Raw genomic sequence first — 17,730 nt, 5'->3', positions numbered from 1 at the left:
CTTACCTCCATTCTTCTATTTGACATATGATGTTTCTAGCGATGCTCTGGTATGAGCCTCTGTAGACCTATTTAGTATGTAATAAAGGTCTGTAGTAGAAATGCAGACCAGAAAATCGTTTTACTGATATACGCATTTAAGCCACATGAATTTTCGGTATGTCTGAGCATTACTTGATGATGATTCAGCTGCGTAAACAAACAAACAAACAACAAATCGGACGCGATCCTTGTGCAGAGGCTTATCGCTATTTTACTTTATAATACAGCTCTCCTTTGCTCAGTAGTGTGACGGCTGTGGGGTTCAGCTATCATAAAGTCTTCAGTTCTAAGTGGTTCTTTGCAGTTGTGAAATTTTCTTCTAAGAACCAGAACATTTACGGTACAATTTCACATAGAACATATGATACCGGAATACGTTTCAAAGACAAATCACCAATCCCAGATAGGCTTGCAGGCAATTTCTTTAGATTATTATATTACAGTTGCCGTTTATTTCAGCGATAGCATTTGTGACGGTACCACAACAGACATCAGTAGTTTTGTGCTTAACCTTTTGTTTTTTTTGAAGCATTCTGAACGGCTTCAGGCTCAAATTGTAATAACAGTAATACTAACATTCACCTAAATTGTCGTATATACTTACAATAATATTATTATTATTATTATCATCATCGTCATCAATGTTCAGGATATGTAATACCTTGTTTAAATGCTTTTCTTCTTGTTTAATGTTTATATGCAGACCTATTATTTCTTTGAGTCCACCTCTTCGCTTTTCGTTGTCACGTTTTGCAGGCATTGGTTCAGCAAGCGATCGGCGCCTCCGGTTAAGGATCCTCTCAACTGTTCATAAATCTGGATAAAAGCCCCCTGACAAGGGGTCTTCAGACGGTCAGAATGAACAAAACTGATGGATGGTATCATGGGTGCAGTCCAGGCCTCATTTTACCGATCATCAATGAGGGCGAATGGAATCAATATACACGGGCGTTTTTATATTTCGCCGGACTACTCTACTGTTTTCTGGGTAGGCTCACTTACATATCATCTCAGATTTAGGTATTCATAAGGACCACTATGGATTTCACGGCGCTTTAGATAAATAGTCTGAGCTACTTGGGAACGTGCATAATATTCCGCCGATTTTGATAAGCTTAGCTTCGACCTTACACATATGAATGCTTCAGCCAGAATTTTCAATCGAACTTCTTAAAGGAGAACGCTGTCAGAACTATAGATACGTTAAAATGAATGAACAAACAGCGTAGTACAGATCTCACTTCCGTCAACTTTAGTCAACAAGCTAGTTATGTTCGTCGTGACTCCAACGGAATGTTAATCTTGAGTCGTCGATAAGAACTCTCAAATAAGTTGGACTCTACATTTCTTTGTAGCATTTTTTTCTAGTCATTGCCTAAACCTAGTTGAAACAGAACCATCACGGACCGGATTGCCTACCTCACTCACCTTCGCTTATTCAACTATCTTGCACTTCCACTTTCCATTACCGCCGCTTCTAGTAGCTACTCTGCCGCTGCCATCGCTATCAGTCCTTGATTATCCTCTTGGACAGCCTCTTGCCACCCTGCTCTGATTCGTCCCCAGTAACCCCTTGCTCCCGTTCACTGCAAGCTTCTTGTGTTTTCTCCAGGAGTCCAGTGCTTCTCTTGTTTCTCTAGCCTAATGGTCCCTGCTTCGTACAACCTCTACGACCTGTATTACTATCGCATCTCGCCCCCATCTTCCATTGTTGTTCGTAACGATCCACGGCTACCATTCCAAGCCCCACATTGTCTGCGCTATTCTCTCTCCCTGTTTCAATTCCTATCCCGGTCCGGTGCCGTGTTCCCGCCCTCTCTAGCGCAGTCCCCCGTTCTTTCCTCTGCACTGAGATCATCTCCTCATCAAAGTGCACTCAATATGCTTTTAGCAGCACCACCACTACGAGGGGACTAGCAGCAGCAGCAGCAGCAGCCACAGACACAGACTAACGTTTCGTGCTTTTCTTCTTCTGCTGCCTCGTTTTGTTTCTGCCTATCCTCGTGTTTCCCTTGGCAACGTAACTGTCTTTTCTCTTTGCCCCACTCTTCAGTACACTCTGTAGAGCTTTTTCCAACAAGCATCCCGCATATCCCTTCAAAAGCCCCTGACCGTCCCTTTACATGGCCTCACCTTCCATACGCCCACAAGAATAGTAGCTCTTTTGAGCGCTGTGCAAGCGCAGCCAGCCACGACTTCTCCTTGACGGCCATCAAAAATAACCCCCGAGAAAGCGCCCAGGGGAGAGATGCCTGGGGAAGCCCAAAGTTGTCGAGCCGACTGACCCTGAAACCGGAAGCTTTTGAATGGAGAGCTGTTGGTCCTATTTTACACTTGGTCCAAAGCGCTAAAGCTTGTCGTACCGACTATTTCAGGGGGGTCATCTCCTTTGAATCATTGAAATGAGTGAACCTACTTGAGAGAGTAAATTCTGCGATGCCATAGACGAACACAGTGAATGGAAACAAAGCTGGTAGTGTTAGATGTGCAGATTGTGTCATTATCGATGCCGAATGCAACGCCACGACGTGTGGATTAACTCGAATGTAATACCCGCTAACGAAGAAAGCTAATCTTTCATCGCAGTGAATGTATTGCAAAAAGAAGTCAACCTAACCGTAACTATTTACCAGATATAAGGTTATCTCGTCTTTGACATAATCAGTGAATTGGTTTAAAACACATATAGAAAGAAAGGTGTTCCCTAACATCTCCAATATACCTAGAGAGGTATCCATAATAAACGATCGATGTAGGACTTCGGCATGGTAATTCAACATCATATGTTTGTTTGGCGATGAAGGCTTGGATATTAAGGGTAAATTATCAGGCATATTTAGTATCGACGATACTAGCTTTGCTTACAAATATAGACAACAAATATATTAAATATAGAAATAGTCGCCTTAAAACATTACCTATTTAATTCGGCAATAGAGACATGCTACAATCGACAAGTGAGCGCCCGTTATGATAAACCGATACGAAATCTTATGTGGAAAAGTTTCCCTGTCATACGTCTATGAAATTTGTTTGAATAGAGACATGCATTTAGAATTACAACCTGTTGTCTTGGTAGCGTAATGTAAATGTAGCACTATATAATCACTTGAGCATCAATTTCGCTTGGCTTCTGCATCGGTCAAGCGTACATCCTCATTTTTGTGTAGTTTCATGTCAATCGAGCAGACTCTCATGTGTACCCGAGCCTCGCCGTATCCGTCAACTCAACTCCGTCAGTTGTTTATAATCCCTTCAAATCACAAACGAACTATCTGTTGAGCAAATAGTCCGTCACCAACAGATTACAATCATTTACTTTGGCTGTATCATCTATCCCGTTCTGCCGTTCGCCCTCTGCATCGTCCACAGCCCCTCACTCTCACGCTTGGCTGTTCTCCCTTCTTCGCTGTGTTTTGCATACTATCCTGTTACTGCTGCCCCACGGAATACAATGACATAGATACGTGGTTCCCATGGATATCATGGCAAATCCAAGACACGTGCCAGGCAAAAGGGATATCTCCGATTGAAGATGTGCGGCTCTGTTTCCTTCTAGTGGGAGTCGCTTTCTTCATTTGGAGGACACTGGTCCACTCTATAAATATCTGGGGTCTATTGGCTCGTTGTCACGGTCGTTGATGTCAACGTCCGCGCGGACGACATCATATCCGTTACAGATCCAGAGCACGTGTGCCTTCTGTCTCCGTACCGAGGGCCTCTGCGGCCGTTACTGAGGTAACCGGCCAGCAGGATGTGAATGTGCATCACTCTATCACAATAATCAGAACACGTCTCGTCGTGTAATCGGGCTCATAATTTCAGCGGTGACAAGGTCCGTGTTCTAGGCGTGGACTCGATTCGTGTAAACCGTCGTGAAAATGTAACTTACATAAGATTCAACAGGATCTGTTTGTTTTTAACTGTAACTAGCTCTCAATAAACGTTAAGTAGCGGGCTTCTTGGTGGAAAGGCTGCAACCCCGTACGGCCAGTACCCCAAACCCCCATATTCAAGACAGTAACGTCTGTGACACGATAGGGATTGACGTTTTACGTATTACGATAGTTTCTCGCAAGTTTCACTAGGAGATAAAGATTCTGATTAAAGTGCATCAAGAAGGTACTGGAAAATTCAGCATGTGCGAATAGATGCAGTGCTCCAAAGACTTTCGTCGCATATATATACGCATCGTCTTGTTGAAAGGAATATGCAAGAAAAGCAGGTTCTAGGTATTGTCAGCTGATGCATATATTCACCTATGTTTACCGTTCTGTTTTTCAGGTGTTGCTATCATAGCTGACATCTTCATGTGTTCCATCGAGAAGATCACTTCGAAAACTAGAAAAATCACACTTTCTCCACAGGTATTCTACAAAGAGAGATGACCGCCATTTAAAAGCCTCTTCAAATGATGGCGTTACTACAACATCGTATTCGTATCTAGCATCTATTAATAATTTACAAGTTTAACGACTATGCGAAGACAACAAATAGTGCGACATACGGCTTAAATAATATCGACAGAGTACTCACCTCACACTTAGTGTTATTAAAAGGTTTTTTGTGCATCATTGTAACCGTGGACTGTATATTCTAGAAGTGATTATGTAACGCTAATGTCGAGCCTAACGATATATCGTCAGGGTATGCGTGACATGAAAAAATTACACGTGAGAACGTGTTGCATGACCAGGTCGGCCTGTAACGATTGCCGTTGCCTCGTCAACGCCTTTTGTAATAATTTGGCTAGATTGCCTGATCTAAATAACAATGATCTGTGCTCTTTAACATTCGTTTTTGTCCTGACTGCTGCTCACGTTTCTAGAAAAAGGTTCTCAGAGTGTACGGAGATGGCCACTTTGAACCCGACAGCGACATTGTCTTGGTTGGTAACTAACTATCGTCTAACAATTTACCAAACGCTTTTTGCTTTACTTCATGTATGAATGGAATGATTTGACCGATGGCGTATGTAAAAATTTCCTGCACGACGTTGGTAAGCGCACTCTAAATGTATCCTAAAAACTCACTGCTTTTAACTAGCTCTCTTTTAGAAAGCGATACATCGACGTATTACGATAGTTATCCAGGTTCTATATGATTACAGGCAGAGTTGGCGGGCATGAAACTCATCTCGTAGCATATCATAGGATCAGCAAACAGAATAAAAAGATAGTTCTTGGCGATTACTAGCGGCTGTAGAGCAGCGGCATATTCGTTAAAAGTACAGTGCCCAGATCAGGCTCCCTGGTTTAAGGATAAAATATTTTTACCACAATAATGTAACTATGCAAAAATTTTAAATCAATCCGTTTACAAATAATAACAGTTCCTATCGTCGAGTAATATATGATTTAAACAAAATTATACGTTCAAGTATTTATATGCATGCCAAATCGAAACGTACTAACGCTTAAATTATCGAAAAATGCAATTAGTTGAAGCTGAACTTTTCATATATTTGTATAGGAACATCTATGGTGCTACCTCCAAGTATATGCATAAAAAGGCACAAACTTCACAACTGCCACGTCAGATCATAGATTTAAAATCACAATCCAAATAACTCCTCTACATCGAATCAATATGAGTGTTCGCCTCCGTGCGTGTGCGTATGTGTGCGTACGTGCGTGCGTGCGTGCGTGCGTGCGTGCGTGCCGATTGGTCCACAACGTTCTTACAAGCACTACAATAATACCCCAACTACGAAAAATTTGCTTCAAATTTCCGTAGATGCCAGATAGTGAACCTGAGGTAATTGAGGTAAAGGTGTGGAATGAAACGGTCGTAAATCTCACTCTTATGGCTCTCGGCTCGTCCGCGCCCGAAATTCTTCTAAGCATTATCGAGATTATTGGAAATGACTTCCACGCAGGAGAACTTGGTCCCGGCACCATCGTCGGTAAGGGTTTGCTGCCACTGACAGAACATACCTCTGACCATTGTCGTGTCATGCCATTATGCTCTCACGTCTTCAGTCTGCTATGATATTTCTCATTTCGTTCAACTATAACGATAAACTGCTTTGGCCCTGGAAATTGTAGTTTTTCCACTTACTGCTCCCAACTATGCTGTGGCAAACTGGGCCAGAGTTCAGAGAAGCATCTTCGGTGTCAAATGAAATATACTGAGGTACTGAAATCAACATGAAAGACACAAGCCTACATTTATAGGTTATCGTTTATAGGTTTTGAATCGTAAGTGAGGGAAATTGTATTGATTGGGAATATTTAAGTGTGATGATTCAGTGTTCAGTAGCTTAGTCGAACACACATACGATGTACTACAATCGTACAGACTAATAATACTGGGTGGGTATATTCGGGGGTGGGTGGCACCATTCTAATCCGTTTCTGTTTTTTGTTTTTTATCAATTAGAGCGGGCAAGATACATTTTGAATAAACGCATGCGCGTTTTTGGTGGCATAAACTCGGCCAATAACAATGCTTTTTTTTTTTCCTGCTGTTGGTCAGGATCGGCGGCTTTTAACCTGTTAGTGATCTGCAGCGTCTGCGTGGTAGCGATTCCAGCTGGCGAGACGAGGCGTATTCGCATGATTAAAGTGTTCGCTGTAACAGCATCGTTCTCAATTTTTGCATATGTTTGGTTGCTGATCGTTCTCGTTTTGGTTACCCCCGATGTGGTTGACTTGTGGGAAGGTATCCTTACTCTGCTTTTCTTCTTTGTACTTGTACTTCTCGCCTATCTAGCTGAAAAAGGTTAGTGCCCATATATCTTGCTCTGAAGCGCCGTAATAAATTATAAAATGATGAGCAACGGCTGCATAGTTTAGCATCTATATGTTATTCGACTAAAGGTTTCCAAAGATTAGATTCGTTACAAGGCTTACAAGTGAAATTGCAGCGCTTAAATTCACACCACATTAATAGAGCCATCATAGCAAATAGCTGGTCCTAAATTACTATATATGACTAGAATCACAGATGATTATTGTTACTGCTATTGTTACGGGCTCTCATTCCGAGTACAACTAGCATACATCAGGTCGGCGGGAAAGAAAAAGGACGAGAAGGAAAAAACTGATGGAGTAGGCCCATAGTTGAACAATAGTCGATAGATTGCATGTTTTTAGGAACCATTTATTGCACTTTTTACAGAATGATACAACTGGGGAAGAGCGTCCCTATTCAAGTTCCATGAGTTTGTAGACGCGTGCCTGCTAAATGAACTGGCATAAATTCTTTATACACATGTGCAAGGCGTTGTCACGTACGCATTTCTCGTTGCTCTGACCCGGCACTATATATATATATATATATATATATATATATATTAGTCAAATCCGGTCGTTGACCCTTTAGTCATAATTGACATCGCGCCCCCTTGTCGCTTTCATTGATCGATATATCGCCAAAAACGATAACATTTGCGTCACTCTGTTTCACGTTAAGGTACACAATAAGAACTGGGTCGCTGGGGTCGTGGATGTTAACAACCAGATGCAACCAGATTTCTGAAGAGGCAACAAACATGCTATTACATAACAAGCAATTGTTCCTTAGCTTCTGCTTCAATGCAGGTGAAATGTACGATCGACAGGCATAATATTTACACTATCCCTTCTCCATATTCATAATTGGGCGTAGGAGCGCTGTAAAGTAACAGTGACTTCAGGTGACTCATAATAACCAGTGAATAGAGACGAGAGGTTGAGTAACCCATTTCTCGGGCATCGGACGCCATTGCAAACAGTTTTAACTAGGCTGAAAACTCCTGAGAAAGCGGCACGTTTGTTTCGTATTTCTAAAAGGTTTGTCAAACGGGATAACCTATTGTAATTGATGATACCAACGAGCCTGAAATCGATGAGGACTTCTCATCGGTGCCGTTATTTTTGTCTATCTAAATGATTTGGATTTGCAACCACAGGGTGGTCTTTTGCTGTCCCGTGGGACATATGCACAGACATACATATGAATCGCGGATGTCATGCAAATCTCAATAATAAGATATATTGTTATTATAATTCACTTTTAACAGATAACAAAATGTATCTGGCATTTATCACTCAGGCGTTCTCCTGCCTGGTCACAAAAAAGAAGACACCTCTCGTCGGAAGCAAATTGAACTGAAGAGCACGGATGATCCCGAGAAGGCAAAGGAAGGTGTTCCGAACGGCACTGATTCTCACAAAAAGAAATTTTTCCAAAATGGACGAATCGATAGATCTAATCTTCTCAACTTTATCAAAAAAATTCGAAAGGTATTAGTTTTTGTACTCACGTGTCTTTCTAAACGGAAGACAATAAAATCGAAAGCGAACTTGTATATTTTCAGTGGAAGTTAATTCAGTTGCAGAAATGTGTTAAAATTAAAATACTGTTAGAATATAAAAAGGTAAAAAGTAAACCGTACAAACATCGTTTGTCGTCCAGCATCCCGGCCTGACCGATGAAGATTGCGCTACCCTAGCTGCAGCGCGTCTTGCCGATGAACAAGTCCATAGTCGTGCTTGGTATCGAATCTCCGCCATTCGTGATTTCACTGGCAGCAGACGGACGAAACCCTCGATCTCGGCACGACTTCAGCGAAAGCTCGACCAAGAGGTAGAAGTCGTTCTTTAGACCAAAAATTTCATTATTTAGATATGATTAATGCTGGTCCCGACTTGACAACGTCAAAGTATAGTTTTAATTTAAAATAATCATGTATTATATTTTCAAATATGTTCATGTTATTACGAGAAAGAGACTGGTGATTTCTTTCATACTTAAGCTAATTCGATATATCAAATAGCTAATAACACTACTTCAGTTGACTTCAACATAAGGATTGGTTTTTTAGGTGTGCGAACTATTTGCAGTGGCTGACACGTTAGATAAAGGTGGAGACAAACGTGAAACCGATAATAAGCTCGTTGGTACACCTGAAGCGCCTTCGGCTCAAAAGGGTATTCTACTTACGCCGCTGCCGCGCTTTATAGACAAGGATCTTTCGTATGTAGAGTTCAACGCAAGCCAAGTAGCCGTCGTGGAGAAAGCTAAGAAGGCAACGGTTCTTGTTCGACGGAGAGGAAATACTGAATCCGAAATTGCGGTTCGCATTGAAACAATTGACGGTTAGTTCAGCAATAATCGCTGTTTCGACTCTTTACTACTGCCGTGCTGTGTTTCACTACATCTCAAAAGGCCATATAAAATGTTGCAATTTTCCATATTTGAGCAACGTGTGAGAATAGGCCGGTCGCACAGGTCATACAGTTAAGGTCATTGCGATGCGAAACATTCATGATCCTTTAAAAACGCATGGGAGTAAGAGTGGCCAGTGAAGTTTGCGGCCTGGATCCTTCGATCGTTCGCTTTCGAGACTTCAGCAGGTAAATGTTAAGTGTATTTACATCGCCCAAAAAAGAAACCCAGCTTTCAGCAGGGAATACGACAGGAGGGAATAAGTCTGTGGCTTTAAATTGTTTCAACGCTACCATTAAAAAAAGGCGGTAACAAAAGGCTACACCAGTAAATTCGTCAAAACTCTTATACTACAAGTTGTAAACGGACTCGCTATAAATGTTTCAAAAAATAGTCCGTGTTGCGTCATAAGGTGGGGTGGTTGCATCATCATTAGCTGTATGGCCACTTGTGGTTTCGTCATTTATTTGAATTTAAAAAAAGAAAAATGTTTTTCTTCGTGGCCTGTAATTATCGCTAGAGAATACGGCGCTTTATAAAAATTTCCTACTAAGCTAGACAGGTCAAAGATCTTGACGCTTACGTCCCAGGTCTACAAGAAGTGGGTTTTGACCCAGGTATTGGCGTACATTTTGCATTTGCATTTTGCTCGAGAAGTGACAACGCGCAATAATAGTATGCGTACCGATCTCTAAACACGCCCTAGCCGCACTAAAGCCTATCGCAGTTACTCATACTGCTTTGCTTAACGCTGACAGATATTCATGAGTATCTATTGTGGAGTGCAGATGTCGACAAGATCGGTAAATCCGAAAAATTCATTACATCAATAAGGTCGTCAGTTTCGTTCAAAAACAACCACGTGCGACAAGCAACGACCGGTTGTATAACATACAGGAGAATGTGGTGCCTTAGTTTAACTCGTTAGGCTAAGTTCTGGGCCGTTAGTCCTTTTAGCCTCAGAATCCTAAGAACAGCGGCATACCGTGTCATCTGTGCTCTAAATGCGGTAACCTATATAGCAGAACTGCGTGAAAGGAAAAATCAGTAGCGCAAAGTGCAAAAATAGGCCCATTTTTGCTTAACTTTTTTAAGACAATCTATCTACATATTGCCCACGTCTATCTTGCCATGTATATATATATATATATATATATATATATATATATATATATATATATAACTGTGACAATATAGACGATCCAAATATGACAAATGTTGGTCCTATTCGCCATTTTATTTATAGCCTGATACAGTTGCCATTCGTAATTCCATTTGCCCGACTGAGCGCGGTCTTCTTCGAACAATTCATCTGATCGTCTCAGTACTTCCGCCTGAAGTCATACTATTTGCACTAGTCCAATTAGAAAATGTCATCATGGAGAGCAGATACGCCATCGGGCGGTGTTGTGACTTCCGGTGGTAAGAACGTGGCGAGGTCAGTCGATTTTGCTGCCTTCATCAGTCTATCCACTGTGTCATTTCATTCGCGTGCCAACAAGGTTCTGCGACACGCCGCACAACCCCACATGCGGCCTGGCCGAAAGGAAAATATTAAAGGATGTGAATCGGAAATGCCGGAAGTAGGGTGAAACAGTAGATCGAAGGATTTGAGTGTTCTAGCAAAGGAGGTCTAACGATAGGGTTATTGATCAGCGGCGAGTTACTGCAATAATTGTGGACCACTGTGCAGAGGACAACGGATGTCAGGCTAACCAACAACAACAATCACAATAACGAACGGGTAAAGAGAATATTTGTTAGATGAGATAGGACGGAGAGTGATGGTGAACCGCGCAGCGAAACGACATCAGTGGTAGTACATTTCGAATCGGATGATCGTAGGACTGCTGATGTGAGCTGTCTGATGTCTCAATCAACGCGCATTATACGAGCATCGTAGAATACGAGGGGTCGCCCAAATGGCTCTTGAGATGAAAGTGCTGATACCAAGTTGGCTTGACTCAATCATTGTAAGTAAGTCAGCTGAAACTGCGCGTGTCACTATCAAATCAAAAAAGCTTCTGAAGAAAGGAAACGACTGAGATCTTGTTTCGAAGTTTTCTTGATTGATATCTTGGCTTTTGGTTAGATGGTCATTTGGGACCTATGAGTATTCATATCGATACAGGCGGAATTTTACTCAAAATGATACTCGACATTAGATGTGAGGCAAAGCAGTATAGGTTAATTGACGGCCTACAATAAGGTGTAGCCATTGAGCCAGGACACATATAAAAAGCGAACAAGGTCTATTATAAAACAGGCCCAATTGCAAACGGCTGTTAGTGATATGGTGCGCTACCAACACATATTACACCCACGACTCCAATCCCATGTAATGTTGCAATAAACAAATATACAAAAAATGCTGATGTTAGTACTCTACGATTTTCTTCATGGCAGGCACTGCTACGGCTCATGAAGACTATAAACCGCTTAGGCAGATTGTGAAGTTCGCGGCCGGCGAGGTCGTGAAGACTGTCACCATTGAGATTGTTGACGATAAGCAATGGGAACCGGATGAGAGTTTCTTTCTTCGGCTTTCTATTCCACTGTCGCAGAAATCTGTACGACTGGGCCGCAAATCCGTCATGGAAGTGATCATTATCAACGACGATGGTGCGTCAATTTATATACTTAGCAAGGCTATTACTAATTATCATTGTTATTTATGTCCCACGCCAGCCACCGAGTAAAGAAAATAAATCTAGCCCTGTTGGATTTCAATACTAACATAAAGTAAAGTAGGTTTCAAGTAGGTTTTTCATTGAAGGGCCAAAGATTTAGAGGGAGGAAAATCACTCTAATAAAATTGAGTAGCTAATGGCAGGACACTGTGTATCTGACTCCTATTAATATGTAGCCGTAACCTTGTTTTTCTTTTGTATGAGCATGCATAGAAAGAGTACATTTTGCTGAAAATGTTTCTGTTAAACGTTAAAGAAACATTACAACTAGTAGCTTAGTTACCACTTAGAATTATTCCAAGGAACTTAACCCAGGTGTCTATGAACTCTAGTAAATCTTCGTTCAATACTAAGTACTACAATACGATCGCTACCGAAAGTTATAGCAGCTTTCGATTAAAAACAAGTTCTAATTAAACCTGTAGAAAAGGCAGCAACTAATGCGGAATACGATATTTATCTTTGTATACGGTATGTATACCCATCCATGATACGAAAATAATAACAGTAAAGCTTCGGTAAAGCAATGCGAAGTGCCTGTAGAGTTTAATCCTAGAGAATAAGAAAAGAATCCCAGTTCTATCCAACGTGAAGCAAAAATCGAGAGAATAGTTTCCTTTGGTTTTGAACCTGTGTGAGCATTGGTTTGTTTTATTTTATAGAACCTGGCCAGTTCCAGTTCCTTCGTCGAGGCGTGCTGGTTAAGGAGAGCGTTGGGATTGCGTCTTTAACCGTCGTTCGACGGAGGGGCTGTGATGGGGTGGCCCATGTGCATTGGCGAACTAAAAATCAGACTGCCGTTCATGGGAAAGACTTCATCGGCGGTAAGGAAAAAAAGCCCATCTTTTTAATCCTTTGCCTTACTCTATTCTTATTATTGAGTCCGTGTTTCATGCGAGATAGCAGTACGGCGGAATTTCTGATCGACACTGATCCGTTTAACTATTTTCTCTTAAGCTCTTTTGAAATTTGTTCCATTACGTTTGCTATTACTGAAATTAAATTCTGCTTGTTTAGACTATCTTCGATTGCGGAATGAAGAAAACTTGGCATAAGCATTCCTTTCTTTATAGGTATTTTTCGTAATGTAGGGATATACTAGTAAATTCTTCGAATACATTTTTTTAAATATTTTTTTTATTTATTTTTTATTTATTTATTTATATATATATATATAATTTATATTTATTTATTTTAATATAGGCGTTTGTAATGAAGTGTAATTAATACCAACTGAAATTTTTTTTTTAAATATTGATTTGGCTTTTTCACGAAATAGGTAAACAACAGGTGACTGCTTATCTGCAGTTTACTTACTAACGTCATCTGTCTGTCCTTTCTGGCAATATGTTCAAACTTCGACTTGGCGTAAATGCGTCATAATAACAATAATCGTTTGATAAAGACTTATTTAAAAATACCTTTTGCATCGGTTACAAATCATCCATTATCATTATATGAAACGTTCTCGAACAGCCTAAAATGGATTTACTACAGCTGGCTAGTTGGTTGGTTCCCGTTCGTAGACTAGGTAAACTATAAAGGATCAGCATCTTCTTCGGTGGTCAGTTTTGTCTTTGGACTGCCGTAGTCATTCATTCTCATCTCAGTCACATGACTCGTAACACATGGATAATGGAAAGAATGCATATACACAAAATGATCCCGCTGTATTACGTGGCATTTGGCTTTTTCTTTGTGACTCCCCGCCTTTCGTCTCTTCAGTTAAATTCAACAGGGGTCTACCGGCATTAACTGTTGATTTTGCATAAGACACCTATCAATGTATCGTTATATTAGAAATTTGCAACTGAGCTCATACGTAAGAACGGTAAAAGTGATGATAATAATCGTAGTTATTATTAGCTAGATGATTGCTTTCTGTTTCTAACCAGAAAATATATCTCTGCTATCCCCTACTAACTCGGTGCTATTCTCACAGAACCTACATCGCTTCTACAAATAGAAGCGTTATATTACTTTTGATGAAAATGAACAACTATAACTTGACCCAGAAGAGGTCGGATTATACTTGAGTAGAATTTCAACTCAACATGATTATATCAAGGATTCTTGTCGCAAACTGCCTGATTTTGTCGCAGCGCATCTCCTTTTTCTTCCCTCATTAGGGAGAACTTCTAGTGGAATAATTTGTGTTTGCTATTAAAAACGTGCTCACATTGTGCCAATGCAGTATGCTACGGTTTACATGAACGATTAGAAACTTTATAATCTAGGAAAGATGGCTCTGTTCAACCATTGTCAATGAATTATATCAGCATTGTAGACATCACAATTGCATGCGACTGAATAACTATTGGTTTATTTCTTATATTTGTTAACGTCCGTATCAAATTGTAATTTGCTATTATCTACCAAAGTCACAGCGACAAAGTAAAAAAACAAAGACAGTTCTTATAGTACTTGAATGTATGCTTTAAACTGGTAGCGTTTCAATCGTGGACATTCAAGAGAGCGAAGGTCAAGCCCATCCTTCCAACGATCTTATTATAGATAACAGCCAAAGCGGCTGGCAAGTTCTCTGTTTGTCTACTTTTTCCCCAGTCTCTTAATAATCACTATCTCATAGGGTAAGTAGGGTTGCCTTATTGAAACAGCTCTTCTTCAATTAGTGGCCGCGTTTAAAAAACGTAATCTTTTTCAAAACGCCAAGCTGTGTCCGCTCGACGGTTGATTGGATATGTTGCAATAACACTTGTAATAAACATTTGCTACATTTGGACACAAAGATACGCAGATTGGCCACGCATATTGACGAACTCGTAGACGCATTATCTGATTAGTTCTAGTGAAGACACACATCAGCTGTGATATGTCCTATCTTTTTGCCCGGATGGACCAATCGGCTTTTCAGGCGAAGGCAAACTTGTATTTGAAGACGGCGAATCGGAAAAAGCTATCGAAATCAAAATCGTTGACGATCTTGAAGCGGAAAAGGATGAACACTTCGAGGTGGAACTCTTCGAGCCATCGGCGGGGTGCACGCTTGGCTCGCGTACGAAATGCACAGTGACCATCGCCAACGACGATGAGGTTAATTCGGTCATGAACCGAATCATGATGATGGTAGACGTTAACGTGGATAAGATGCGTGTGCACAACGAATCATGGGCTGATCAGTTCCGTGAAAACATGAACGTCAACGGCGGAGATTTCGAGTCAGCTACCATGACCGATTATATAATGCACGGTGTGACCTTTTTCTGGAAGCTTCTATTTTCCTTCGTCCCGCCTACTGCGTATGCCGGTGGATGGATCACATTCGTTGTCTCATTAGTTATGATTGGTATACTCACTGCCATTGTAGGTAAGTAATAAGGAACGAACTTCCTTTTTTTCTAGAAAAGCTGACTCAGCTTACTGAACACCTGAAATCTACATCGGTGTCATCATAACATCCATAAACACGAGTGAATACGGGTCTGTTTAGGCGTATACGTGATCTATACTTGCAGGTGATTTAGCAGCGATATTTGGGTGTCTCATCGACCTTAAAGCTACAGTTACAGCAATTACGTTCGTTGCTCTGGGTACGTCGCTTCCGGACTTGTTCGCGTCACGCACGGCCGCCGTCCAGGAGAAGTTTGCTGACAATGCTATTGGAAACGTGACAGGTTCCAACTCAGTTAATGTGTTCCTTGGCTTGGGTTTGCCCTGGGTGATTGCTTCTATCTATTGGACAACGAAAGGGGAAGTTTTCAAGGTAGGTTACAATTAGACGTAATTTGTTAGAGGATGTTAGTCCTGACTTTTACCAATACTTCTTTCTAAAATTCCGTCTTTCTCATAGAGCTGATCGTTTTTTGGTGGTTTTATTATTTTTGTTTTTTTGCTCATCATCTCTATAGGTTGAAGCGGGCACTCTAGGCTTCAGCGTGGGTATCTACTGTGCAGTAGCCATCTGCTGTATAGCTTTACTACTAGCCAGACGCCAGCTGCATCCGCTAGGTCGAGCAGAGCTTGGTGGGCCCCGTCGCACGGCTATCGGGTCTGCACTTTTTATGATGTCTCTTTGGTTGATCTACGTGACCCTCTCAGCACTTAGAGCATACGGATACATTTAATTAACGCGCCATTGTTACGTGTTCCGAGAAGGATGTCCTGTAACACAACACACTGTACGCATAGAACCTATTGCTGTCTGCCAGATTTCAAATGTGCTTATGATGTATTACGATGCTGTGGAAATAGGACAAGCAAAGGGAAAAGATAGACAGTCGAGTGGTTGACGTCTCGATTGTTGATGAATGGCCACCGGTTAAAGACACTTAAAACCTTACAATTCTAATTAAACAAATAACAAACGACCACCCCAAGCTTATATACAAGAATACAAAATGAGCTCCCGCAGGACCTAGTTAATTCGTTGTCCGACTAATTGCGTGACTGGTTCACCCAAAAATGAGATTTTCTTCACAATTTTATTTACGATACATTAGGACAGAAAACGTGCACAAAGCGCCTGTTGATGAATTGACAGGATCTGAGGAAAAATATCATCACGTGGTCTGTTAAAACAAAATTGAGTTCAAGACAATGTTGGCAGTATGTCATGCGCGTTCTTTGCTGATGTCATAAAAATCAGAAACAATAGTAAATTAGGAGGTAGCCGGAGTCAAGAGGTGCCTTAAGACCGATAAACGAGCAGCATTCGTCTCGTAGAGGTACCCGCTTAAACAACAAAAAGCAAAAGCTAATAGACAAGGGTAGGCTCTCTAAAGTGAAAAGCAGGGTCGGACCTAGGCATCTATTCTGTGAGTGTAGTTAAACCTCGACAAAGGTTTTGTCTGAAGGCATCGAAAGACATATGGGGAGGTCTACAATGCAACTGAACAGATTGCGTGTTCTGATTCATCAAAAATATTCTAGACGCCTATTTCCAACTGTTTCAATTTTCTAAATTAGCTACGCCATTTCCTCATGATTACGAGTTATTTATGAATGCTTGCAATATTTATTTATACCACCTGTACGTAATAATATACATTTAAGTCATTTCTGTGTCTCATCTCTTTGGGCACACCCCTTACACGTCGTGGAAGTTGCATCTACATCCACCCTCACTCACTGCATCTGCTTCACGCTTCGTTGTATATTAACCTTCATTTAACAGTATATATATACAGATGTGTACAGCAATAAATAATGTGCTTTCCGTGTACACTACATTTTTGTGATTTTTTAGCAAATTACGGTCATTTTACTTTGATTTTATATCGAATGTCCGTTCTCATGATTGCTAGCGTTATGTGAACAAATTTATCTACACCTATTTATTTAAGGTTTTGAATGCACGACCGCTGCATGTTAAATAGTAATAATAATCGGAAAGTTTAAAAACTTTTGGACCCGGAATCTGGTCAAAACTATGCAAAGAGCAAATCACACATTCACCAAATACTTTTTAAATAAATTCAACTAACTAATACTATTCAAATTATTTGAACCTTTAGAGCACCTCAAGATACGCAATGCCACGTTAAAAAAAACTGCTCCGGAAAAGCCACTTGGCAGATTCTCGCTTAATTAGTGCGTAGACATGTTAATCGCAGTTTGCTCACTAGTCAAACTGGCTTAGGACATGTTGTCTTTTGCGAATTCTGTTCGCTGATATAAAAATACTTTCCTAAGGTTAGGCGATAAATCGATTACGTAAAACGGGTCGAAAGTTTCTCGGCAGTTGAAGAGTCTTCATTTGACATCAGTTAAAACAACAGAAGATACAATTATTGCAATATAAAGCATACCTAGCCGTGCAGTACATTTGTAATAGAAACCATCTATATTTGCTATTATACCATAGCTACAACACTGATTATGAGGTC

The 17,730-nt window shown here is 40.8% G+C and overlaps 1 protein-coding gene across 5 annotated transcripts in view; it reads left to right on the top strand.

Annotated features, from left to right (window-relative positions):
• The window catches only part of LOC111253731 (sodium/calcium exchanger Calx-like), a 41,341-nt gene extending 24,270 nt beyond the window's left edge, over positions 1-17,071 (top strand). For 2 of the 5 annotated variants that reach the window (XM_022813589.2, XM_022813590.2), the window contains 13 exons: positions 798-1,029; positions 4,326-4,408; positions 4,870-4,929; positions 5,778-5,946; positions 6,519-6,764; positions 8,079-8,269; positions 8,442-8,612; positions 8,851-9,124; positions 11,601-11,816; positions 12,547-12,708; positions 14,760-15,212; positions 15,361-15,608; positions 15,754-17,071. In XM_022813589.2, the coding sequence (XP_022669324.1) occupies positions 900-1,029; positions 4,326-4,408; positions 4,870-4,929; positions 5,778-5,946; positions 6,519-6,764; positions 8,079-8,269; positions 8,442-8,612; positions 8,851-9,124; positions 11,601-11,816; positions 12,547-12,708; positions 14,760-15,212; positions 15,361-15,608; positions 15,754-15,969 (2,619 nt within the window). In that variant the 5' untranslated portion in view covers positions 798-899 and the 3' untranslated portion in view covers positions 15,970-17,071. The remainder of the gene's footprint in view (positions 1-797; positions 1,030-4,325; positions 4,409-4,869; positions 4,930-5,777; positions 5,947-6,518; positions 6,765-8,078; positions 8,270-8,441; positions 8,613-8,850; positions 9,125-11,600; positions 11,817-12,546; positions 12,709-14,759; positions 15,213-15,360; positions 15,609-15,753) is intronic. The other 3 variants (XM_022813593.2, XM_022813592.2, XM_086976322.1) reach the window with 3 other exon arrangements.
• Positions 17,072-17,730: the final 659 nt, after the last annotated feature.

Source organism: Varroa destructor, unplaced genomic scaffold (assembly GCF_002443255.2).
Source record: "Varroa destructor unplaced genomic scaffold, Vdes_3.0 BEIS01000007.1, whole genome shotgun sequence".
In the NCBI taxonomy this organism is placed as follows: Eukaryota; Metazoa; Arthropoda; class Arachnida; order Mesostigmata; family Varroidae; genus Varroa; species Varroa destructor.
The sequence above is the reverse complement of the archived record's forward strand: the minus strand, read 5'-3'. Positions and strand labels throughout refer to the sequence as shown.